Source organism: Saccoglossus kowalevskii, chromosome 20 (genome assembly GCF_978046115.1).
Source record: "Saccoglossus kowalevskii chromosome 20, keSacKowa6.1, whole genome shotgun sequence".
Taxonomy (NCBI): domain Eukaryota; kingdom Metazoa; phylum Hemichordata; class Enteropneusta; family Harrimaniidae; genus Saccoglossus; species Saccoglossus kowalevskii.
The window spans coordinates 29402606-29429770 of NC_140660.1; the positions used below are offsets into that span (position 1 = coordinate 29402606).

General features: G+C 38.5%; 1 protein-coding gene and 1 long non-coding RNA gene across 2 annotated transcripts in view; one reads left to right on the forward strand and one right to left on the reverse strand.

Annotated features, from left to right (window-relative positions):
- Positions 1-5924: 5924 nt before the first annotated feature.
- LOC146730200 (uncharacterized) lies at positions 5925-7902 on the reverse strand. Its single transcript, XM_085494259.1, has 3 exons — positions 7711-7902; positions 7097-7223; positions 5925-6954 (listed from the first exon to the last, which is right to left on the reverse strand). Exons 1-3 carry the CDS (start codon positions 7841-7843, stop codon positions 5979-5981), a joined length of 1236 nt encoding a protein of 411 aa, XP_085350385.1. The 5' UTR covers positions 7844-7902; the 3' UTR covers positions 5925-5978.
- Positions 7903-9810: 1908 nt separating this feature from the next.
- LOC146730201 (uncharacterized) overlaps positions 9811-27165 on the forward strand; it is a 44380-nt gene continuing 27025 nt past the window's right edge. The window contains exon 1 of the long non-coding RNA XR_014927919.1: positions 9811-10050. This is a non-coding gene — a long non-coding RNA (uncharacterized LOC146730201). The remainder of the gene's footprint in view (positions 10051-27165) is intronic.

A 27165-nucleotide genomic window follows, 5' to 3' on the forward strand; every position in this document is an offset into this window, starting at 1 on the left:
TGAGAATTGTCCTCTATAAATCCATGTTTCAAGGACACCATGTACGTTTCAATACGCCTAATGCAGAAGCAGACCCAGCTATTTATTTGTTGTTTTCGTTGTCCCTAGCAACACCCACTTTAATGAGCACATTATGTTTGTGAAGTCGTATTGTATTATTATCAATATAACCAGGTGTGATTAATTCCATCACATAAACCCAATAATAAATGTCTCCTTTATAAAACTCGAAAAACTGTAAACTGCACAAAAAACAATCTGCGAGCCAATAACATAATTAATAGCAGGCACCGACTGACTGAGTAAAAAAAACAGGGCAAAAACTTAAACTATGAACGGATGACAGAAATAAACAAAATAGCAGGCACTGGTACGGTCACTCACTTGTACGACAGACAACTTTTTTTTGAAACTTCCTTTTACTTATCCAACTTGTTTCTGATCGTATATTATAACGCGTAGACAGGTTTTTGAAATTACTGTAAAATGACTAATTTTCACTGGGTTTAAATTTCACTGATTTACCATTTCAGGCATATTCAGTGGGTTTTAAATTCACGGTTTCGTCATTTAGATAATGTATTCTATGCTAAATTTTACATATTCACTGTGTTTTAATTTAGCGCATTTTTCCAGTCAGCGAAATAAGCTAAATTAAAACCCAGTGAATAATTACCCCTTAACAGTATTATGATTAAGAAGCCATAAATGGTGTGTTACCTTGAAATAAATTTAAGACGCCAAAGCACGGATCCTTTCGAAAATTAACCCGAGGTCACGATGCTGGTTGCATACATAATTAAAGGACAAATTTAAATGATCGATTAAGTGATGACCAAATCCTAATCATATCTTGCAAATTTCCCATAGAATATGACTGCCTAGTTTCATCTGATTGCGATCACCGATTCCTGAGACATCGTGTTTAAAAATTTGCTGCACAGACAGGTAACACGGGACATAAGCACGATAACAAAATTTGGCCTGATTCGTCGTTTTTGTGTAGAAAAATCCCTTGCATACGAACACCTAATTACACGAAGAACCTAGAACACTTTCCTGGGGTATTTAAAACTAAAAATTGGCATTCCAGCTCAGCTCGGTTGGCTTAATATAACTCCAACGGACTGTATTTTTGTGAAAGATTGGTATTTTTGTCCTGATTTGTAGGAATCTGAAAAACGCGTTCCACAACTTGTCTCTTATTTAGTTTTATGCGTCATTCAAGATGGCGGCCCCCATATAGTATATATAGTATTTATTTTATTATCACGTGTGCGCCAGCTGACTGTGTAACCATGCACTCAGTTTCCAATGAAGTGTTTGAGATTCAAAAATCACGTTGTCACTTGTCGTAGCGTATTCTATGCAAAGTCTGTAAAACTCTTATTCCTACTTTGGCTTGCTTTTCATATTTGTACATGTTCTCGTTCAGTATTTTTATTTGAGGTCACATAAAATGCGGCTTTTCGCCAATGAAAACACTTAGAATTAATATTTTGCACGATATTATGTGGACTATTTTTTAAGGTTTTTGTGCAGATTACTTAATTTAATTTTGCCATGGAACATTAATTCATTCACAGTTTTCCCTTTCATTCATGATCATGGCAATAGGTGTGAATTATTTTGCGAGCATACCACACACAGCTGCTAACATCGCATACGAAGTGATGGTAATGCTGAATGAGGCGATGTCCGTGGTGAACCACTTGTCTGATTTTTTTCCCCTTAACTGACACAAAGGCGAGGTTATATGATATGTATATCCAATCAACTTTGGATGTTCCATTTATCTGTAGGGGTCCATCCCACCCTCACCTTGGGCTTACCACAAACATAGAAGTGAAAAAAAGAGTTATATATGTCTTACAAGACACTATTGCATATACAGTCTCTGCAATGAATTTCAAATTTGGGATAATACAGTAACAGTGCCTGCTATTTGTTTTTATTTCTGTCGTCGGTTCACAGTTTGAGTTTTTGTCCTGTTTTTTTCAACTCAGTCAGTCAGTACCTGCATTTATGAAGGAGACATTTATTATTGGATTTATGCGATGGAATTAATCACACCTGGTTATATAGATAAGAATGCAATACGACTATACAAACACAATGTACTTATTAAAGTGGGTGTTGCTAGGGACAACGAAAACAACAAATAAATAGCTTGGTCTGCTTCTGCATTAGGCGCTTTGAAACGTACATGGTGTCCTTGAAACATGGATTTATAGAGGACAATTCTCAACAGATGACTACAAAAATAGATTACTGAGTGACATGCAATAAAACAACACACACACAGTATGCTATCAGACCATGCTACTGTGGTCATTTAATTGACGTCACAGAGTTATATATGTCTTACAAGATACTATTGCATATACAGTGTCCGCCATTAATTTCAAATATATGCATAAAACATGTTATTGGTTATAATAATTATTTGTTTCGTTAGATCAAACTTCTTTCGTGGTCAGTGATAGTCACGAAAATATTAGTCAAGGTGAACATTGCTAAATCATGCCGGTAACAAAAATGGCGACTATAGCCAAGGGATGAGTGACTGCATTTTAAAATGATATATATATGATATATACTGTATATACATATTCATTTCAGACGCCATTTGCTGGAATATTGGGTATGACTGTAAATACATAGGACGTGCATTAGTTGTCCAATAGATGTATTCAATTACTTTGCTACCCTAAACAGAAAGTTTTAAAATCAATTAAAGTCGTTGTCTTGCCAACTGACATCAAGACTATGCTCCTAATGTAAAGAATCCATGCACAGAAAATGTATGCTATTGTATATATAATTTTTATTTTTATTTTATTATTACATATATCTAATCTCCCTGTTATTATTACATTGATAGGAAACAATTATTCTTATTTATTTTACTGATATAAAAAAATATATGCATTTGAATATGGATGATTACTAATATCATTAATCACTCGATATATAGATGTACTTCTTATTATACTAATACAGTACAAGTATCTCTATGACAACTGCTCTACTAATAAAGTAAATATACTACTAGACCTGAATATAGATGTACTTCTTATGATACTAATACAGTACAAGTATCTCTATGACAACTGCTCCACTAATAAAGTAAATATGGTACTAGACCTGAAATATAGATGTACTCCTTATGATACAAATACAGTACAAGTATCTCTATGACAACTGCTCTACTAATATAGTATATATGGTACTAGACCTGAAATATAGATGTACTTCTTATGATACTAATACAGTACAAGTATCTCTATGACAACTGCTCTACTAATAAAGTAAATATTGTACTAGACCTGAAATATAGATGTACTTCTTATGATACTAATACAGTACATGTATCTCTATGACAACTACTATACTAATAAAGTAAATATAGTACTAGACCTGAAATATAGATGTACTTCTTATGATACTAATACAGTACATGTATCTCTATGACAACTACTATACTAATAAAGTGAATATAGTACTAAACCTGAAATATAGATGTACTTCTTATGATACTAATACAGTACATGTATCTCTATGACAACTACTATACTAATAAAGTGAATATACTACTAGACCTGAAATATAGATGTACTTCTAATGATACTAATACAGTACAAGTATCTCTATGACAACTGCTCTACTAATAGAGTATATATGGTACTAGACCTGAAATATAGATGTACTTTTAATAGTGCAAATACAGTACAAGTATCTCTATGACAACTGCTCTACTAATAGAGTATATATGGTACTAGACCTGAAATATAGATGTACTTTTAATAGTGCAAATACAGTACAAGTATCTCTATGACAACTGCTCTACTAATAAACTTAGTTATTCCATTTTTCCAGCATGAAGTTCTTCGCACAACCCATAAAAGAAAACTGAGGTCTGACGCTGTCCCTACGTTATTTTCACATCTTCCACCATCAAAAAAAGGAGAATATCAAGCGAAAATAGACAAGTACGAAAGGAGTATAAAAAGGTACTTTATGCCAATTAATCACGTCAAAATAATTACAGTAATTAGAAACAAGTTCTCAAGAGCAAAGAAAATTCATAGTATTTGAAAGCTGCCTCGACCAATGTTTCCTAAAGTGTCAACGGTGTGGAAAAGCTGTCATTGAAAAATACAAAACCATTTAAGGGACACTACTGACAGTTAGGACAATTTGTTGTAATTTTCTGAATCCATGAGAGTGAAAACTGAACTCAGAAAACAAGCAATTATAAAGCTTACAGGTGACGGTCGGTGTGATTGGCCAGGGTACAGTGCCAAGTATGGAACATACAGTACAGCGAAAAGGGTGTTGAAAAGTTAGGCTTCGTCACAACTCTTGATAGGATAACTGAAGACGACATAGACGTGAAAACCGTTGCAACCGATCGCCACATTCAAATTAAGTCGACAATGAAGAAGGACTATCCCCATATATCACATCAATTTGATGTATGGCACCTTGCAACATCCGTCATCAAGCGACTCTCTGAATTTGCGAAGAAGAAAAAGTACGCAAAACTATCACCTTGAATCCAGTCTGTGTTCAATCACATGTGATGGAGTGCCGCAACATGCAATGAAAATGCAGAAATATTGAAAGAGAAATGGATATCTATTATTAATCACATAACGGATGTCCATAGTTAGAGTGGATATAAATATTTCCATGAATGCGATCACCCCACTCCCCACCTCCCATTGACACAGGATGATTGAAGTAAAACCAGATGGCTCAACGCGGGTGAACCAGCACACCAGACACTGGTGGATGTGGTTTGCAATAAAAGAATATTGGAGGCAGCAACACAGTTGACTGAATTTTGTCACACTGGTGGTTTGGAAGTATTTCATTCCTTATTGACAAAATACTGTCCCAAGAGACAACATTTCAGTTACAAAGGTACAGTGTTTATTTTAGTTGCAGTATTAGCAAGCCAATATAACCCATTAATGTTATTAATGTACATGTACTCGTATTGTAAAGTACATGTACATGTATATGCAATGCCATGTCATAGAAAAAGACTTCTCGGGGAGTATACAGACTTCTCTCTAATAACAATATAAAACCCACCCTGAAAACACTATAAAAATAAAAAAATAAATTTCTATGCATGTCATATACTAATAACTTAACTATTTGTATTATTTACAGATATGGTTGCACGCATGCGTACAACTCGCTGCATTAGACAACAACAATCACTGTAATAGAAAACAGGCATCCATTAAATCTGGTGGCAATGAAGGCCAACTAAGATATCACGTGGTATTTCCAAAGAACAGAAAACACTGGGTAGTTAAACCAATTAAAGAGGTTAAATCATATCCACATGTACCATAGATGATAAAGGCCGTGATAGAAAGGAGAGATAATGGAATCACTGGAGTTGATAGCAAATTACCAGATTTGCCTGCAAATATTGCACCCGTCCCAAAACCAAAGGTGGCAGATGTTGTACATGCACATGTTACCAGATTCAACTAGTCATGTTTTAACTACTACATATAATGTATTTTTGTTATATTCGATGAGACCGTGGTTGTATCATACCTGTAAAATAACTACACTACTGTTACAGTACGTTTTAATTTATGTATAGGGCTTCACGTTTTGTCAAACAGACCCTACAATTACAGTTTTTCCCAAACTAGTATTTTAATGTTTTAATCGCCCCTTGTAATATAATTTCCAGCAAGTAAAACCTAAATTTTGGAGAGAGGGCCTAGAATGGGCCTTACACATTAATTATCCATTTTTTTCAACTGAGGAATTTTCTTATTTTGACCAACTTTACCAGACACAACTTGCCCTTTTTGTAGTGCATCAAATTTTGTTTTTTCTGGGCGGTTATTGCTAACATTGTACGACAATAAATTATGACAATAAATCAATCACAGTATATGAACATTTTAATAATAAATAAATATCATAAGGTTACATATAAATCAGTACGGAAACCGTGATGTGTTTGATTCTTTAAATCTTGTGTAGTCTCCACTGGCTTCTGGGAATGCCTTCCTCACTGCCCAGACAACACAGGATGGTATTACTCGTCTGACATTCCTTCCAAGTTTGTTATAAATCCAGTATGTAAATTGTGTGTAGTCTTCACTGGCTTCTGGGAATGCCTTCCTCACTGCCCAGACAACACAGGACGGTATTACTCGTCTGACATTCCTTCCAAGTTTGTTATAAATCCAGTATGTAAATTGTGTGTAGTCTTCACTGGCTTCTGGGAATGCCTTCCTCACGGCCCAGACAACACAGGATGGTATTACTCGTCTGACATTCCTTCCAAGTTTGTTATAAATCCAGTATGTAAATTGTGTGTAGTCTTCACTGGCTTCTGGGAATGCCTTCCTCACTGCCCAGACAACACAGGATGGTATTACTCGTCTGACATTCCTTCCAAGTTTGTTATGAATCCAGTATGTAAATTGTGTGTAGTCTTCACTGGCTTCTGGGAATGCCTTCCTCACTGCCCAGACAACACAGGATGGTATTACTCGTCTGACATTCCTTCCAAGTTTGTTATGAATCCAGTATGTAAATTGTGTGTAGTCTACACTGGCTTCTGGGAATGCCTTCCTCACTGCCCAGACAACACAGGATGGTATTACTCGTCTGACATTCCTTCCAAGTTTGTTATAAATCCAGTATGTAAATTGTGTGTAGTCTTCACTGGCTTCTGGGAATGCCTTCCTCACTGCCCAGACAACACAGGATGGTATTACTCGTCTGACATTCCTTCCAAGTTTGTTATAAATCCAGTATGTAAATTGTGTGTAATCTACACTGGCTTCTGGGAATGCCTTCCTCACTGCCCAGACAACACAGGATGGTATTACTCGTCTGACATTGCTTCCAAGTTTGTTATAAATCCAGTATGTAAATTGTGTGTAGGCAGCCCATCTGTACGTCCTGCAAATATCCAATATTTGTATTCAGTAATAAACCAAACACTTTACACGACTATGAAACGAATGTGAATAATATAGGCCCTTTAATCGATATATGGAATAAGTAAATGTATGAGAAATATAACAAACATAAATATATTTACCTGTTTACAATGGGATCCGTCAGAGGTTCTTTTCTTAAATCATATAGCCTTACCAATACAGTTCTTAACAGAGCAAGATAAAGGCACACGAAATCAAACTCCTCGTGCTCACATATACAGTTGTAATCTATTGAGAAAAGTGTAAAAGGGTACTATTATTTCATTTTTTCGAAATAGTTATAGAAATACATCGACTTGGCCTAGCGAATCTGTGTACTTGCACGATCGAAAACTTGTGAATAAAAAAACAAAGCTGACGACAGTAACTAAATGGATAATAGATTTGTCAATGGACATTTGACACGAATAAATGCGTCCACTCACAATTCTTTCAAAAAGTGTGAGGCCCAGTTGTTTCGCCAAAAAAATTATTGTCGCGTGTCGCCGGAGATACGATTACGGCGTTTATAAATCAAAACCAAAATAACGATAAAGCGAATATTTTCCGTTAAAACTAGGTATAAAGTCGTGATATGTACTGATTTAGATACAATATATACCGGGATATATATGTTGATGACCGACCCGGAAATGCAAAGGCTGGTTGTAATGCAGAAACGCGAATGCGATCGATCTCTTGAGCGAAAAAAACAACAAATAAAAACATTGCTTACGTTCTAATTTTACATCCAATCCCGACATTTCCTGACAACAAATACACTCTACAGAAGATGACATCGGCAAGCAATTTTCACAAGTAAACCAGTCTGTCGTATTTAGCCTCTCGATGTCGCCAGTTTCCTCCATATCCGAGTCACCACTCGGGCTGTCAGTGTCCGTGTCATTGCTACTCTTTCTTTCCTCTCCAGGCCATTATTTCGGCTCAAACTGTTAGGGTTTGACAACAGAGACACTATCCACCACAATTTCAGTTTCACTAGAGCTGTCATAATCATAGTCGCTTGAATCTGTCATTATTCTATCGATAACATTACATGTTTGGCAAGCAATACGGTGAAAACGTAGACTATAGAGAGGGGGCAAGGGTTATTTTCGTTCAACGTAATTGCAATATTTTTTGTTCGTACAACGTAAATTGAAAAAATAAATTCCGTGATTCTGTAATCACAGGCTAGACGTACAACGTAATCAATCAAATATTTTTTTCGTACACTGTAAAAATGTGTCATTTTTCTCGGTACGTACAAGAATTTACATCCAAATAAAAAAAGTCGTAAAGAATAATCCAGGGAAATTACATTTTCGAAACTGTAAAACGACTAGATGATACCATTCACTGCAAAATTCAATTTTCACTGTAAACTGTAAAAACGTCTTTTTTTCCTTGTAAATTGTAAAAAGCCCTTTTCATTTCCCGTAAAACTGTACCAGCTACCCCCCTTGCCCCCCTCGCTATAGCGTCGACCAATCAGGGTGGTTCATTCACCACGTCACTGAAACAATAGACCCCCAGCAGCAGCTCTCCATAGGAAATGGGGCAAACGTCGTCTGCTTTGCGTGTCTTTTTAAATCGTTATAAAAAACAATAGGCTGGTAGGAAAGTTCAAATTTTTGTTCAGACTTGATTAAAATCACATTAAGTTCGTGAAATAAACCCTGAAATCTACAGTTCAATGCCCCTTTCAGCGCATTAATAAGGAATGACGTCATTCATAAAGATATGATATATCGGACGAGAAAAAAAACACCTAGCTCACAACTTTCGCAACCAGTGAGCGCATCCGGCGACGCATTTTATTCAGTTTTTCCGGTATCTGGTTTTGAACCTGTACGAAAGTAAATAAATACTACACGCTTCTAAACATACACGTATTGCACTTCTCTAGAAGTAGCTAGGGGGTAAACAATACAAGACTCCCTAGAATACAATAAAATATACAATAAAGTCACTATAGATGTATTTTCACTATATCAATAGTGCACAGAAAAAACATGAAATTCACTGTGCCATAGAAATAATACATGTCTGCACAGAATAGAGAAGTGATAACCCCGTGTATAACCCGTATGTTTAACAACAATAAACCGTATGATTAGGGGTGAACAGAACCCTCTCAACATACAGTATAACGACCCCCCCCCTATTAAGGTCGCGCTGAATTGTCGATAACAGTTAGATTATATTCTAGGTTTATGTGATTATTAGATAAATCAATACGTGTCTAATTTGGTGAATCAGTTTTTACTATCATTATCCACACAGCGTTGTTTGAAAACTCTAAGAAACACGATTATATCACCGACACATTGTGTGCAATAATAAATCTCACAAAACATAATTTTGCAATAATAGTTTTACGTTTTTTGTCCAAAAATTGCATGGTTTTGAATCTACATTAGCATATTAAAATCAAATCACTTGAAATCTAGGGTAAAGGTGAACCATTGGAAACCATGGGAGCAGAAAAAATCTACAGGAATCAATAACAAAACCAAATTATACAGGCCTATTTCTTATATAAAAAATACACACAGAGAAAATAAAAACAAAATACAACGAATTCATCATTGAAAATAAAAAAACGAAAAGTAACCCAAAACTAACCGAAGGAATAATAGTTTGCATATTTTTTGTGTCATCTAATGGTTCATTCCTAATAGGTGTTTTTTTTAACTTTAGTTGAAAAAGCGAGCCCGTGAGTTTTTCAGTCACGTCATTTATTTTCACAACCCCCCCCCCCGCTGTTCCCTTTCACCAGGTTCAAACGGGTTACCCCTGACGACCGTATGGAAAAGACAGCCACTGCGACTGTTGGAGGAAACAATGACAAAACAAACACATTTAGTAACAGCGCCATTTTCAACGGTGTTCGTAGATTTTAAATCTCACGACCCGGAAGTCATGATGAAGTACTCAGTTTTCGATTTATACGAAGAAAACACAGTTGAATTTGGACTATCAGAGTATATTGACTCTTTATTGATTGTGATGTCGAATAACTGACCGATGTGCAACAAATCTGAGACTCACATGACATCTATTTGAAAGTAAGGTAACGTAGAGTTTATAGACTTCCCTTTTCAGGTTATTTCGATCGTAATCATGAATTTAATACAGAAAGATGTCACGATAGTTTTGTATTTTATCACCGCAAATGACGACCAGTCAACATCGCCCGACACACCGTACACGTCATCTGTTGTATCTTCGTTCTCCAAACTTGACTTCATCGATTTCCTCTGCAATTCATTCTCAACCAATCTTGTGTTCACGTAAACAATCTTGTGTTCACGTAAACAAGAGCTATCAACATACAGGCAACAAATACATTCAACGATCAGAGAGGCAGACAAACAATAGAATTATAAACCATGACTACTACAACTACTAATATTTAACTTCAATATTCCAGCAGATCATCATCATAACATTAAGTAATTATTAATGTCATTATATTTTACTTTAAATTTTTTATTACTTTTCATTTAAAAAACAAAAATTTGTGGCCTGCAACCCCGTATCGTGGAGAATAGAATAATGATGAAAACAACAACTGTCAACAGTATTAGGCAGACTAATCTTAATGTAGGTAGTTGGAACATTCACGGCCTTGGTGCTAAGTGTGTAGAATCTGATTTTACTTCTATTTTAAAGAAATTTGATATTTTGTGCTTACAAGAGACGTGGTTAGGTAGTATAGGTAGTAATAGTAGTTCATTAGATGTATTAGATAGTTATAGTTATTTTAAAACAGACAGAAAATGCAAATCAGCTAGAAGTAGGAGGAACTCTGGGGGAGTGGCAATTTTGTTTAAATCAGGGTTGAGGGGAGGGCTGAGGGAAATAAAGTCTGAAATTAACGACTTCATTTGGTGTAAATTGGACAAGGAATTTTTCTCATTAGAAAATGATATTTATTTGGGTTGTATATACATTCCACCCGAAAATTCGGTTTATCACTTAGATGTTGACTACTTTGGCATTTTAGAAAAAGAAATAACAGTTTTCTCCAATCAGGGCCAGGTAATTATAACAGGTGATTTCAATAGTCGCACTGGAAATCTAATTGATTACATTGCATTTGGAGATAACATTCATGTACCCACTCCAAATAATTACACTTTAGAAAATTTTGAAAAAAGGCACGCCCAAGATAAAACTAACAATAAGTTTGGCAAACAATTAGTCGATCTTTGTACTATAAATAATCTTTTAATAGCCAATGGTAGGAAGATAGGTGATTTAAATGGAAACTTTACCTGTCATAATCCGGTCGGTTCAAGTACAGTTGATTACTGCATTAGCACAAAGGATTTACACAGACATATTGATTATCTTAAAATTCATGATATTAATTACTTGTCAGATCATTGTCCTATTGGTTTCTCACTAACTGTAAATTACAATCACACCAAGAACACAAAGCTTGTGAATAAATTGAAACCGCACTGTAAAAAATTCATTTGGGACGTTGAGGCAAAGCAAAAGTACAAAGTCATGTTACAAAATTCAAATTTTGAAACAATGTTCAAAAACTACCTTGCCAATGATTTCAAAGACAGTGATGTCAATGAACCAACAGATCAATTCAACAAAATATTAATTAATGCAGCGGATAATTGCCTTAAACAAGTAACCAATAAAAGAACAATAAATAATAAAAACTATAAACATCCAAAACAACAACAATGGTTTTATAAGTCGTGTTCTACACTAAAAAGGGAATTAATTAGTACCTCTAAGTTGCTAACAAAACAACCAACCAACCCGTATATCAAACACCAATATTATACTCTTAAAAAGCATTATACAAAACTTATAAAATATAAAAAAAGAGAATATAAAAATATGTTGGTGTCCAAACTTGAACATATGAACAGTGCCAACCAAAATGAGTACTGGTCTGTGCTGAAAAGCCTACGTAATCAAAAGACCAAAAATCAAGACACAACAATATCCGGAAAAAATTGGATTGATCATTTTTCAAAACTCTATAATAAAACAAACATTAAAAATCATGAGTTACAAAATAATCTTATAGAAAAAGAAATGCGACAAATTCCCAACCAATATCTAAACTCAAATATCACATACAAAGAAATTCTTAGCGCTGTTAGCAAACTAAAAAACAATAAATCAGCTGCTGATGACAGCATTGCCAATGAAATGTTGAAAACCAAAAATAAGTTAATGATAAGATGTTTACAGAAACTTTTCAACTGTATTCTAGATAGTGGACAATTTCCTGCAACCTGGAAATCTACGATTCTTGTTCCACTACACAAATCAGGCGACAAATTAAATCTTCATTTTGGTAATTATAGAGCTATTGCATTAACAAGTTGTCTCTCAAAACTATTTACTGGCATAATGAATCAAAGATTGACCACATACTTGGAAAAAAATAAATTATTTACCGACATGCAGTTTGGCTTTAGGAAAGACAGGAGAACGACAGACGCAATTTTCCTGTTAAAAACAGCAGTTGAAAAAACAATTTATAATAAAAATAAAAGCAGCAGTTCTGGAAGACTGTTATACACATGTTTTGTTGACTTTAGAAAGGCTTTCGACAGCATCTGGAGGGATGCACTCTTTCTCAAGTTACAAAACAGTGGTATCACGGGGAACTTTTATGAAATAATAAAATCTATGTATAAGGATATTAAATATAATTAAATTGTCAGAGGGTATAACTGATGGATTTCAGTCTACCTGTGGAGTTAAGCAAGGCTGCAATTTATCACCAACTTTATTTAACATTTTTCTGAACGATCTGCCAGAATTATTTGGGGATCAAATTGATAAACCAGTTCTAATGGGCGAGAAACCTATAAATTGCATCCAATATGCAGATGACCTTGCACTTGTTTCAGAAACGGAAGATGGCCTACAAAGCTGTCTGAACAAATTAAATGACTATTGTATAAATTGGAATTTAGAAGTAAACGTAAAGAAAACTAAAGTCATGGTATTTAATTGCAGCAACAGACTGATTAAAAACATGAATTTTAAAATCAACAACCAAGACATAACAGCTGTTAGCGAGTTTTGCTATTTAGGGGCAATATTTACTCCAAATGGGAAATTTAAAACAAACTTATCTATGTTAAAAAATAAATCAATGAAGGCTCTTTTCAGCATCAGACAAACAGTCTTAAACCACAAAATAATCTCACCAGCACTTAGTTTGAAAATTTTCGACCAATTAATTTCACCTATACTCATGTATGGTGCAGAAATCTGGGCCAATGAAATCACAACTGACAGTAACAGTTTAGAGCAAGTTTGCAGTCATTTTTACAGGTTTATCCTAGGAGTGAGTAAAATGACGCCAATTAGTGGTTTGAAAGCAGAACTTGGTAGGTTACCAGTAAAATTAAAAATTAATTTGGCTCAAATTAAATACTGCCATAGACTATATAGTCTGCCAGATAATCACATTTTAAAATTAGCCCTGGATGAAATGATAAAAATTAATTCAAACTGGGTAAGGACTATTAATGCTACACTGGGACATGATCTAATTAAAATAAAAAATGATCACAATATGGAAAATTGGAATCAAATACTAAAAAAAGTAAAACTCAGACTATCTGAGTTTTATATTCAAAGATGGAGAGAAGAACTAAATTTCAGTGAAACCAATGAAAATAGGGGAACAAAACTGAGAACATACAAACTATTCAAAGTAAGTTATAATATGGAAAATTATTTGCAAAACATTTCGAATTTCAGCCTCAGGAAAATGCTTTCAAAATTCCGTCTGAGTGACCACAACTTAGAAATAGAATTAGGTAGAAGAACAAAGCCCAAAATAGAATTAGAAAATAGACACTGTAATAAATGTAACACTAAAGCATTAGGAGATGAAAAACATTTCCTGCTATTTTGTACTGGCTATATAGAACAAAGATGAAAACTGTTTGATGAGTGTTCAATAAATATTTACACAATGGATGTGAATTCCATATTTAAAAAGATTATGGAGAATAATATAGCTTTACTAAAATACTTAAAGAGCACAATTTTTAAAACCACAGAAAGTAATTAATTTATTTGATTCTTTTATTTTATTTTACTAATATTTTATTTTTATCTCTTATGTATTGTATGTATTTATGTTCCTTACCATACAAAAACCCTCTGAAGGTTTTTTAGTAGTGTAATAAAGTTATTATTATTATTATTATTATTATAAACTGCTGAACACGCCAGACGCAGACTTGACGACAATAATCGTAGAAATAAATTACTATTTCACGTCTCGTTTCTAAAACTTTATTGGAAGGTCCCACCGGTTTAGAGGTAGACCACTTGAAATCCTGGAGGGGGGGGTTAGAAATAACAAATTTGCAAACATAAATTTGCCATAAAAATTTACAAGTTAGTCACAGTGAAGAAAATTTAATCAACCAAAATGACAAACAATATTCCCTTTTGATTCCTGGTCAAATCAAACTTCTATTTTAAAATTTTGTATTTAATGATTTGATTATCTGTACAGAATAAAAGTCTTACACAAAATCAGTTATTGTACTATATTTACACAGCCAGTTCGTATAATGACATTTTCTGTCATCTTGTAGATAATGCATTGCATGGAAAGATTTCAAACAACTGAGGTCACATGAATACTCTCAAAAAATAGATGAATTGTCCCATAGAAAAAGACTACATATTTTAAAGTGAGGGAGTTGTCACCTGCGCATGTGTCAGATGGTCATAGCGTGTCATTGCTTACAAACAAGCATGTACCCCTGAATCTTTGTGTTTTTAGCATGTGTTGTTATCGTTGCTTGGGACTCAATTCCTGCACGTGCACAGGTGACGACTTTCCTATCTTTGTGTTTTTAGCATGTGTTGTTATCGTTGCTAGGGACTCAATTCCCACACGTGCACAGGTGATGACTTTCCTATCTTTGTGTTTTTAGCATGTGTTGTTATCGTTGCTTGGGACTCAATTCCTGCACGTGCACAGGTGACGACTTTCCTATCTTTGTGTTTTTAGCATGTGTTGTTATCGTTGCTAGGGACTCAATTCCCACACGTGCACAGGTGACGACTTTCCTATCTTTGTGTTTTTAGCATGTGTTGTTATCGTTGCTAGGGACTCAATTCCCACACGTGCACAGGTGACGACTTTCCTATCTTTGTGTTTTTAGCATGTGTTGTTATCGTTGCTAGGGACTCAATTCCCACACGTGCACAGGTGACGACTTTCCTATCTTTGTGTTTTTAGCATGTGTTGCTATCGTTGCTAGGGACTCAATTCCCACACGTGCACAGGTGACGACTTTCCTATCTTTGTGTTTTTAGCATGTGTTGTTATCGTTGCTAGGGACTCAATTCCCACACGTGCACAGGTGACGACTTTCCTATCTTTGTGTTTTTAGCATGTGTTGTTATCGTTGCTAGGGACTCAATTCCCACACGTGCACAGGTGATGACTTTCCTATCTTTGTGTTTTTAGCATGTTTTGTTATCGTTGCTTGGGACTCAATTCCTGCACGTGCACAGGTGACGACTTTCCTATCTTTGTGTTTTTAGCATGTGTTGTTATCGTTGCTAGGGACTCCATTCCCACACGTGCACAGGTGACGACTTTCCTATCTTTGTGTTTTTAGCATGTGTTGTTATCGTTGCTAGGGACTCAATTCCCACACGTGCACAGGTGACGACTTTCCTATCTTTGTGTTTTTAGCATGTGTTGTTATCGTTGCTAGGGACTCAATTCCCACACGTGCACAGGTGACGACTTTCCTATCTTTGTGTTTTTAGCATGTGTTGCTATCGTTGCTAGGGACTCAATTCCCACACGTGCACAGGTGACGACTTTCCTATCTTTGTGTTTTTAGCATGTGTTGTTATCGTTGCTAGGGACTCAATTCCCACACGTACACAGGTGACGACTTTCCTGCCTTTGTGTTTTTAGCATGTGTTGTTATCGTTGCTAGGGACTCAATTCCCACACGTGCACAGGTGACAACTTTCCTATCTTTGTGTTTTTAGCATGTGTTGTTATCGTTGCTAGGGACTCAATTCCCACACGTGCACAGGTGACAACTTTCCTATCTTTGTGTTTTTAGCATGTGTTGTTATCGTTGCTAGGGACTCAATTCCCACACGTGCACAGGTGACGACTTTCCTATCTTTGTGTTTTTAGCATGTGTTGTTATCGTTGCTAGGGACTCAATTCCCACACGTGCACAGGTGACGACTTTCCTATCTTTGTGTTTTTAGCATGTGTTGTTATCGTTGCTAGGGACTCAATTCCCACACGTGCACAGGTGACGACTTTCCTATCTTTGTGTTTTTAGCATGTGTTGTTATCGTTGCTTGGGACTCAATTCCCACACGTGCACAGGTGACAACTTTCCTATCTTTGTGTTTTTAGCATGTGTTGTTATCGTTGCTAGAGACTCAATTCCCACACGTGCACAGGTGATGACTTTCCTATCTTGGTGTTTTTAGCATGTGTTGTTATCGTTGCTTGGGACTCAATTCCCAAATGTGCACAGGTGACGACTTTCCTACCTTTGTGTTTTTAGCATGTGTTGTTATCGTTGCTAGGGACTCAATTCCCACACGTGCACAGGTGACGACTTTCCTATCTTTGTGTTTTTAGCATGTGTTGTTATCGTTGCTAGGGACTCAATTCCCACACGTGCACAGGTGACGACTTTCCTATCTTGGTGTTTTTAGCATGTGTTGTTATCGTTGCTAGGGACTCAATTCCCACACGTGCACAGGTGACGACTTTCCTATCTTTGTGTTTTTAGCATGTGTTGTTATCGTTGCTAGGGACTCAATTCCCACACGTGCACAGGTGACGACTTTCCTATCTTGGTGTTTTTAGCATGTGTTGTTGTCGTTGCTAGGGACTCAATTCCCACACGTGCACAGGTGACGACTTTGCTATCTTTGTGTTTTTAGCATGTGTTGTTATCGTTGCTAGGAACTCAATTCCCACACGTGCACAGGTGATGACTTTCCTATCTTTGTGTTTTTAGCATGTGTTGTTATCGTTGCTAGGGACTCAATTCCCACACGTGCACAGGTGACGACTTTCCTATCTTTGTGTTTTTAGCATGTGTTGTTATCGTTGCTTGGGACTCAATTCCCACACGTGCACAGGTGACGACTTTCCCATCTTTGTGTTTTTAGCATGTGTTGTTATCGTTGCTACATGTGTAGGGACTCAATTCCCACATGTGCACAGGTGACGACTTTCCTATCTTTGTGTTTTTAGCATGTGTTGTTATCGTTGCTAGGGACTCAATTCCCACACGTGCACAGGTGACGACTTTCCTATCTTTGTGTTTTTAGCATGTGTTGTTATCGTTGCTACATGTGTAGGGACTCAATTCCCACACGTGCACAGGTGACGACTTTCCTATCTTTGTGTTTTTAGCATGTGTTGTTATCGTTGCTAGGGACTCAATTCCCACACGTGCACAGGTGACGACTTTCCTATCTTTGTGTTTTTAGCATGTGTTGTTATCGTTGCTAGGGACTCAATTCCCACACGTGCACAGGTGACGACTTTCCTATCTTTGTGTTTTTAGCATGTGTTGTTATCGTTGCTAGGGACTCAATTCCCACACGTGCACAGGTGACGACTTTCCTATCTTTGTGTTTTTAGCATGTGTTGTTATCGTTGCTTGGGACTCAATTCCCACACGTGCACAGGTGACGACTTTCCTATCTTTGTGTTTTTAGCATGTGTTGTTATCGTTGCTTGGGACTCAATTCCCACACGTGCACAGGTGACGACTTTCCTATCTTTGTGTTTTTAGCATGTGTTGTTATCGTTGCTAGGGACTCAATTCCCACACGTGCACAGGTGACGACTTTCCTATCTTTGTGTTTTTAGCATGTGTTGTTATCGTTGCTAGGGACTCAATTCCCACACGTGCACAGGTGACGACTTTCCTATCTTTGTGTTTTTAGCATGTGTTGTTATCGTTGCTAGGGACTCAATTCCCACACGTGCACAGGTGACGACTTTCCTATCTTTGTGTTTTTAGCATGTGTTGTTATCGTTGCTAGGGACTCAATTCCCACACGTGCACAGGTGATGACTTTCCTATCTTTGTGTTTTTAGCATGTGTTGTTATCGTTGCTAGGGACTCAATTCCCACACGTGCACAGGTGACGACTTTCCTGTCTTTGTGTTTTTAGCATGTGTTGTTATTGTTACTAGGGACTCAATTCCCACACGTGCACAGGTGACAACTTTCCTATCTTTGTGTTTTTAGCATGTGTTGTTATCGTTGCTAGGAACTCAATTCCCACACGTGCACAGGTGACGACTTTCCTATCTTTGTGTTTTTAGCATGTGTTGTTATCGTTGCTAGGGACTCAATTCCCACACGTACACAGGTGACGACTTTCCTGTCTTTGTGTTTTTAGCATGTGTTGTTATCGTTGCTAGGGACTCAATTCCCACACGTGCACAGGTGACGACTTTCCTATCTTTGTGTTTTTAGCATGTGTTGTTATCGTTGCTAGGGACTCAATTCCCACACGTGCACAGGTGATGACTTTCCTGTCTTTGTGTTTTTAGCATGTGTTGTTATCGTTGCTAGGGACTCAATTCCCACACGTACACAGGTGACGACTTTCCTGTCTTTGTGTTTTTAGCATGTGTTGTTATCGTTGCTAGGGACTCAATTCCCACACGTGCACAGGTGACGACTTTCCTATCTTTGTGTTTTTAGCATGTGTTGTTATCGTTGCTAGGGACTCAATTCCCACACGTACACAGGTGACGACTTTCCTATCTTTGTGTTTTTAGCATGTGTTGTTATCGTTGCTAGGGACTCAATTCCCACACGTGCACACGTGATGACTTTCCTATCTTTGTGTTTTTAGCATGTGTTGTTATCGTTGCTTGGGACTCAATTCCCGCACGTGCGCAGGTGATGACTTTCCTATCTTTGTGTTTTTAGCATGTGTTGTTATCGTTGCTAGGGACTCAATTCCCACACGTGCACAGCTGATGACTTTCCTATCTTTGTGTTTTTAGCATGTGTTGTTATCGTTGCTTGGGACTCAATTCCCACACATGCACAGGTGACAACTTTCCTATCTTTGTGTTTTTAGCATGTGTTGTTATCGTTGCTTGGGACTCAATTCCCGCACATGCGCAGGTGACGACTTTCCTATCTTTGTGTTTTTAGCATGTGTTGTTATCGTTGCTAGGGACTCAATTCCCACACGTGCACAGGTGATGACTTTCCTATCTTTGTGTTTTTAGTCCCCGTTCGGACGGAGTCCGAAAACGGGGACTTATGTTTTGCCCTGTGTGCGTCCGTGCGTCCGTGCGTCCGTGATCACCTGTATCTCGAACATGCATGGACCGATTATGTTCAAACTTCACTCATACATCACACATTATATGGGACATATGCACATGCATTTTTTTCATGATCCGATTAACGATAGCCGAATAGCGGCCATTTTAAGGCCGAAAATGCATCAAAATGGCACATTTTCACCATTCCGGACCCGGATCTCAGTTATGCATGGACGGATTTCGTTCAAATTTGGTACATACATTAAACATAATAGGACCTTGATGCACGTCATTTTTTTTTCGGATCAAGTTCGAAATGGCCGACTGGCGGCCATTTTGTTTTAAAGATTTCAGTTCTGGATCCGTATCAGAGACATGTCTGGATTGATCAAGTTCAAACTTCACACACACAAGGTACATCATGTCACAAATATGTATGTGCATTTGTTTCATGATCCCATTAACGATAGCCAAATGGCGGTCGCTTTAAGGCCGAAAATGCATTGAAATCGCACATTTTCACCATTCCGGACCCAGATCTCAGTTATGCATGGACGGATTTCATTCAAATTTGGTACATACATTAAACATAATAGGACCTTGATGCACGTCATTTTTTTTTTCAGATCAAGTTCGAAATGGCCGACTGGCGGCCATTTTGTTTTAAAGAATTCAGTTCTGGATCTGTATCCGAGACATGTCTGGATTGATCAAGTTCAAACTTCACACACACAAGGTACATCATGTCACAAATATGTATGTGCATTTGTTTCATGATCCCATTAACGATAGCCAAATGGCGGCCGCTTTAAGGCCGAAAATGCATTGAAATCGCACATTTTCACCATTCCGGACCCAGATCTCAGTTATGCATGGACGGATTTCATTCAAATTTGGTACATACATTAAACATAATAGGACCTTGATGCACGTCATTTTTTTTTTCAGATCAAGTTCGAAATGGCCGACTGGCGGCCATTTTGTTTTAAAGAATTCAGTTCTGGATTCGTATCCGAGACATGTCTGGATTGATCAAGTTCAAACTTCACACACACAAGGTACATCATATCACAAATATGTATGTGCATTTGTTTCATGATCCCATTAACGATAGCCAAATGGCGGCCGCTTTAAGGCCGAAAATGCATTGAAATCGCACATTTTCACCATTCCGAACCCGGATCTCAGTTATGCATGGACGGATTTTGTTCAAATTCGGTACTTACATTAAACATAATAGGACCTTGATGCACGTCATTTTTTTTTCCGGATCAAGTTCGAAATGGCCGACTGGCGGCCATTTTCTTAAAGAATTCAGTTCTGGATCCGTATCCAAGACATGTCTGGATTGATCAAGTTCAAACTTCACACACACATGGTGCATCATGTCACAAATAGATATGTGCATTTGTTTCATGATCCGCTTAGCAATAGCTGAATGATGGCCATTTTAAGGCCGAAAATGCATTAAAATCACGTATTTTCACAATTCCAGAACCGGATCTCAGTCATGCATGCATGGATTTTGTTCAGATTTAGTACAATGTGTTGTACATATGCAGGTGCATTTCGGTCATGATCTGCTTTGAATGTATATGTCACTCAAATATGAACGGAACGGGGACGTGTCATTGACAATGACTTGTTAGCATGTGTTGTTATCGTTGCTAGGGACTCAATTCCCACACGTGCACAGGTGACAAATTTCTTATCTTTGTGTTTTTAGCATGTGTTGTTATCGTTGCTAGGGACTCAATTCCCACACGTGCACAGGTGACAACTTTCCTATCTTTGTGTTTTTAGCATGTGTTGTTATCGTTGCTAGGGACTCAATTCCCACACGTGCACAGGTGACGACTTTCCTATCTTTGTGTTTTTAGCATGTGTTGTTATCGTTGCTAGGGACTCAATTCCCACACGTGCACAGGTGACGACTTTCCTATCTTTGTGTTTTTAGCATGTGTTGTTATCGTTGCTAGGGACTCAATTCCCACACGTGCACAGGTGACGACTTTCCTATCTTTGTGTTTTTAGCATGTGTTGTTATCGTTGCTTGGGACTCAATTCCCACACGTGCACAGGTGACAACTTTCCTATCTTTGTGTTTTTAGCATGTGTTGTTATCGTTGCTAGAGACTCAATTCCCACACGTGCACAGGTGATGACTTTCCTATCTTGGTGTTTTTAGCATGTGTTGTTATCGTTGCTTGGGACTCAATTCCCAAATGTGCACAGGTGACGACTTTCCTATCTTTGTGTTTTTAGCATGTGTTGTTATCGTTGCTAGGGACTCAATTCCCACACGTGCACAGGTGACGACTTTCCTATCTTTGTGTTTTTAGCATGTGTTGTTATCGTTGCTAGGGACTCAATTCCCACACGTGCACAGGTGACGCCTTTCCTATCTTGGTGTTTTTAGCATGTGTTGTTATCGTTGCTAGGGACTCAATTCCCACACGTGCACAGGTGACGACTTTCCTATCTTTGTGTTTTTAGCATGTGTTGTTATCGTTGCTAGGGACTCAATTCCCACACGTGCACAGGTGACGACTTTCCTATCTTGGTGTTTTTAGCATGTGTTGTTGTCGTTGCTAGGGACTCAATTCCCACACGTGCACAGGTGACGACTTTGCTATCTTTGTGTTTTTAGCATGTGTTGTTATCGTTGCTAGGGACTCAATTCCCACACGTGCACAGGTGATGACTTTCCTATCTTTGTGTTTTTAGCATGTGTTGTTATCGTTGCTAGGGACTCAATTCCCACACGTGCACAGGTGACGACTTTCCTATTTTTGTGTTTTTAGCATGTGTTGTTATCGTTGCTAGGGACTCAATTCCCACACGTGCACAGGTGACGACTTTCCTATCTTTGTGTTTTTAGCATGTGTTGTTATCGTTGCTACATGTGTAGCGACTCAATTCCCACATGTGCACAGGTGACGACTTTCCTATCTTTGTGTTTTTAGCATGTGTTGTTATCGTTGCTAGGGACTCAATTCCCACACGTGCACAGGTGACGACTTTCCTATCTTTGTGTTTTTAGCATGTGTTGTTATCGTTGCTAGGGACTCAATTCCTACACGTGCACAGGTGACGACTTTCCTATCTTTGTGTTTTTAGCATGTGTTGTTATCGTTGCTAGGGACTCAATTCCCACACGTGCACAGGTGACGACTTTCCTATCTTTGTGTTTTTAGCATGTGTTGTTATCGTTGCTTGGGACTCAATTCCCACACGTGCACAGGTGACGACTTTCCTATCTTTGTGTTTTTAGCATGTGTTGTTATCGTTGCTTGGGACTCAATTCCCACACGTGCACAGGTGACGACTTTCCTATCTTTGTGTTTTTAGCATGTGTTGTTATCGTTGCTAGGGACTCAATTCCCACACGTGCACAGGTGACGACTTTCCTATCTTTGTGTTTTTAGCATGTGTTGTTATCGTTGCTAGGGACTCAATTCCCACACGTGCACAGGTGACGACTTTCCTATCTTTGTGTTTTTAGCATGTGTTGTTATCGTTGCTAGGGACTCAATTCCCACACGTGCACAGGTGACGACTTTCCTATCTTTGTGTTTTTAGCATGTGTTGTTATCGTTGCTAGGGACTCAATTCCCACACGTGCACAGGTGATGACTTTCCTATCTTTGTGGTTTTAGCATGTGTTGTTATCGTTGCTAGGGACTCAATTCCCACACGTGCACAGGTGACGACTTTCCTATCTTTGTGTTTTTAGCATGTGTTGTTATCGTTGCTAGGGACTCAATTCCCACACGTGCACAGGTGACGACTTTCCTGTCTTTGTGTTTTTAGCATGTGTTGTTATTGTTACTAGGGACTCAATTCCCACACGTGCACAGGTGACAACTTTCCTATCTTTGTGTTTTTAGCATGTGTTGTTATCGTTGCTAGGGACTCAATTCCCACACGTGCACAGGTGACGACTTTCCTATCTTTGTGTTTTTAGCATGTGTTGTTATCGTTGCTAGGGACTCAATTCCCACACGTACACAGGTGACGACTTTCCTGTCTTTGTGTTTTTAGCATGTGTTGTTATCGTTGCTAGGGACTCAATTCCCACACGTGCACAGGTGACGACTTTCCTATCTTTGTGTTTTTAGCATGTGTTGTTATCGTTGCTAGGGACTCAATTCCCACACGTGCACAGGTGATGACTTTCCTGTCTTTGTGTTTTTAGCATGTGTTGTTATCGTTGCTAGGGACTCAATTCCCACACGTACACAGGTGACGACTTTCCTGTCTTTGTGTTTTTAGCATGTGTTGTTATCGTTGCTAGGGACTCAATTCCCACACGTGCACAGGTGACGACTTTCCTATCTTTGTGTTTTTAGCATGTGTTGTTATCGTTGCTAGGGACTCGATTCCCGCACGTGCACAGGTGACGACTTTTCTATCTTTGTGTTTTTAGCATGTGTTGTTATCGTTGCTAGGGACTCAATTCCCACACGTGCACAGGTGACGACTTTCCTATCTTTGTGTTTTTAGCATGTGTTGTTATCGTTGCTAGGGACTCAATTCCCACACGTGCACAGGTGACGACTTTCCTATCTTTGTGTTTTTAGCATGTGTTGTTATTGTTGCTAGGGACTCAATTCCCACACGTACACAGGTGACGACTTTCCTGTCTTTGTGTTTTTAGCATGTGTTGTTATCGTTGCTAGGGACTCAATTCCCACACGTGCACAGGTGACAACTTTCCTATCTTTGTGTTTTTAGCATGTGTTGTTATCGTTGCTAGGGACTCAATTCCCACACGTGCACAGGTGACGACTTTCCTATCTTTGTGTTTTTAGCATGTGTTGTTATCGTTGCTAGGGACTCAATTCCCACACGTGCACAGGTGACGACTTTCCTGTCTTTGTGTTTTTAGCATGTGTTGTTATCGTTGCTAGGGACTCAATTCCCACACGTACACAGGTGACGACTTTCCTATCTTTGTGTTTTTAGCATGTGTTGTTATCGTTGCTAGGGACTCAATTCCCACACGTGCACAGGTGACGACTTTCCTGTCTTTGTGTTTTTAGCATGTGTTGTTATCGTTGCTAGGGACTCAATTCCCACACGTGCACAGGTGACAACTTTCCTATCTTTGTGTTTTTAGCATGTGTTGTTATCGTTGCTAAGGACTCAATTCCCACACATGCACAGGTGACGACTTTCCTATCTTTGTGTTTTTAGCATGTGTTGTTATCGTTGCTAGGGACTCAATTCCCACACGTGCACAGGTGACGACTTTCCTATCTTTGTGTTTTTAGCATGTGTTGTTATCGTTGCTAGGGACTCAATTCCCACACGTGCACACGTGATGACTTTCCTATCTTTGTGTTTTTAGCATGTGTTGTTATCGTTGCTTGGGACTCAATTCCCGCACGTGCGCAGATGATGACTTTCCTATCTTTGTGTTTTTAGCATGTGTTGTTATCGTTGCTAGGGACTCAATTCCCACACGTGCACAGCTGATGACTTTCCTATCTTTGTGTTTTTAGCATGTGTTGTTATCGTTGCTTGGGACTCAATTCCCACACATGCACAGGTGACAACTTTCCTATCTTTGTGTTTTTAGCATGTTTTGTTATCGTTGCTTGGGACTCAATTCCCGCACGTGCGCAGGTGACGACTTTCCTATCTTTGTGTTTTTAGCATGTGTTGTTATCGTTGCTAGGGACTCAATTCCCACACGTGCACAGGTGATGACTTTCCTATCTTTGTGTTTTTAGCATGTGTTGTTATCGTTGCTAGGGACTCAATTCCAGCACGTGCGCAGGTGACGACTTTCCTATCTTTGTGTTTTTAGCATGTGTTGTTATCGTTGCTTGGGACTCAATTCCCACACGTGCACAGGTGACGACTTTCCTATCTTTGTGTTTTTAGCATGTGTTGTTATCGTTGCTAGGGACTCAATTCCCACACGTGCACAGGTGAAGACTTTCCTATCTTTGTGTTTTTAGCATGTGTTGTTATCGTTGCTTGGGACTCAATTCCCACACATGCACAGGTGACGACTTTCCTATCTTTGTGTTTTTAGCATGTGTTGTTATCCTTGCTTGGGACTCAATTCCCGCACGTGCGCAGGTGACGACTTTCCTATCTTTGTGTTTTTAGCATGTGTTGTTATCGTTGCTAGGGACTCAATTCCCACACGTGCACAGGTGATGACTTTCCTATCTTTGTGTTTTTAGCATGTGTTGTTATCGTTGCTAGGGACTCAATTCTCGCACGTGCGCAGGTGACGACTTTCTTATCTTTGTGTTTTTAGCATGTGTTGTTATCGTTGCTTGGGACTCAATTCCCACACGTGCACAGGTGACGACTTTCCTATCTTTGTGTTTTTAGCATGTGTTGTTATCGTTGCTAGGGACTCAATTCCCACACGTGCACAGGTGATGACTTTCCTATCTTTGTGTTTTTAGCATGTGTTGTTATCGTTGCTAGGGACTCAATTCCCACACGTGCACAGGTGAAGACTTTCCTATCTTTGTGTTTTTAGCATGTGTTGTTATCGTTGCTTGGGACTCAATTCCCACACATGCACAGGTGACGACTTTCCTATCTTTGTGTTTTTAGCATGTGTTGTTATCGTTGCTTGGGACTCAATTCCCGCATGTGCGCAGGTGACGACTTTCCTATCTTTGTGTTTTTAGCATGTGTTGTTATCGTTGCTAGGGACTCAATTCCCACACGTGCACAGGTGATGACTTTCCTATCTTTGTGTTTTTAGCATGTGTTGTTATCGTTGCTAGGGACTCAATTCCCGCACGTGCGCAGGTGACGACTTTCCTATCTTTGTGTTTTTAGCATGTGTTGTTATCGTTGCTAGGGACTCAATTCCCACATGTGCACAGGTGATGACTTTCCTATCTTTGTGTTTTTAGCATGTGTTGTTATCGTTGCTAGGGACTCAATTCCCACACGTGCACAGGTGACGACTTTCCTATCTTTGTGTTTTTAGCATGTGTTGTTATCGTTGCTAGGGACTCAATTCCCACACGTGCACAGGTGACAACTTTCCTATCTTTGTGTTTTAGCATGTGTTTGTTATCGTTGCTAGGGACTCAATTCCCACACGTGCACTGGTGACGACTTTCCTATCTTTGTGTTTTTAGCATGTGTTGTTATCGTTGCTAGGGACTCAATTCCCACACGTGCACAGGTGACGACTTTCCTATCTTTGTGTTTTTAGCATGTGTTGTTATCGTTGCTAGGGACTCAATTCCCACACGTGCACAGGTGACGACTTTCCTATCTTTGTGTTTTTAGCATTGTTGTTATCGTTGCTAGGGACTCAATTCCCACACGTGCACAGGTGACGACTTTCCTATCTTTGTGATTTTAGCATTGTTGTTATCGTTGCTAGGGACTCAATTCCCACACGTGCACAGGTGACAACTTTCCTATCTTTGTGTTTTTAGCATGTGTTGTTATCGTTGCTAGGGACTCAATTCCCACACGTGCACAGGTGACGACTTTCCTATCTTTGTGTTTTTAGCATGTGTTGTTATCGTTGCTAGGGACTCAATTCCCACACGTGCACAGGTGACGACTTTCCTGTCTTTGTGTTTTTAGCATGTGTTGTTATCGTTGCTAGGGACTCAATTCCCACACGTGCACAGGTGACGACTTTCCTATCTTTGTGTTTTTAGCATGTGTTGTTATCGTTGCTAGGGACTCAATTCCCACACGTACACAGGTGACGACTTTCCTATCTTTGTGTTTTTAGCATGTGTTGTTGTCGTTGCTAGGGACTCAATTCCCACACGTGCACAGGTGACGACTTTCCTGTCTTTGTGTTTTTAGCATGTGTTGTTATCGTTGCTAGGGACTCAATTCCCACACGTGCGCAGGTGA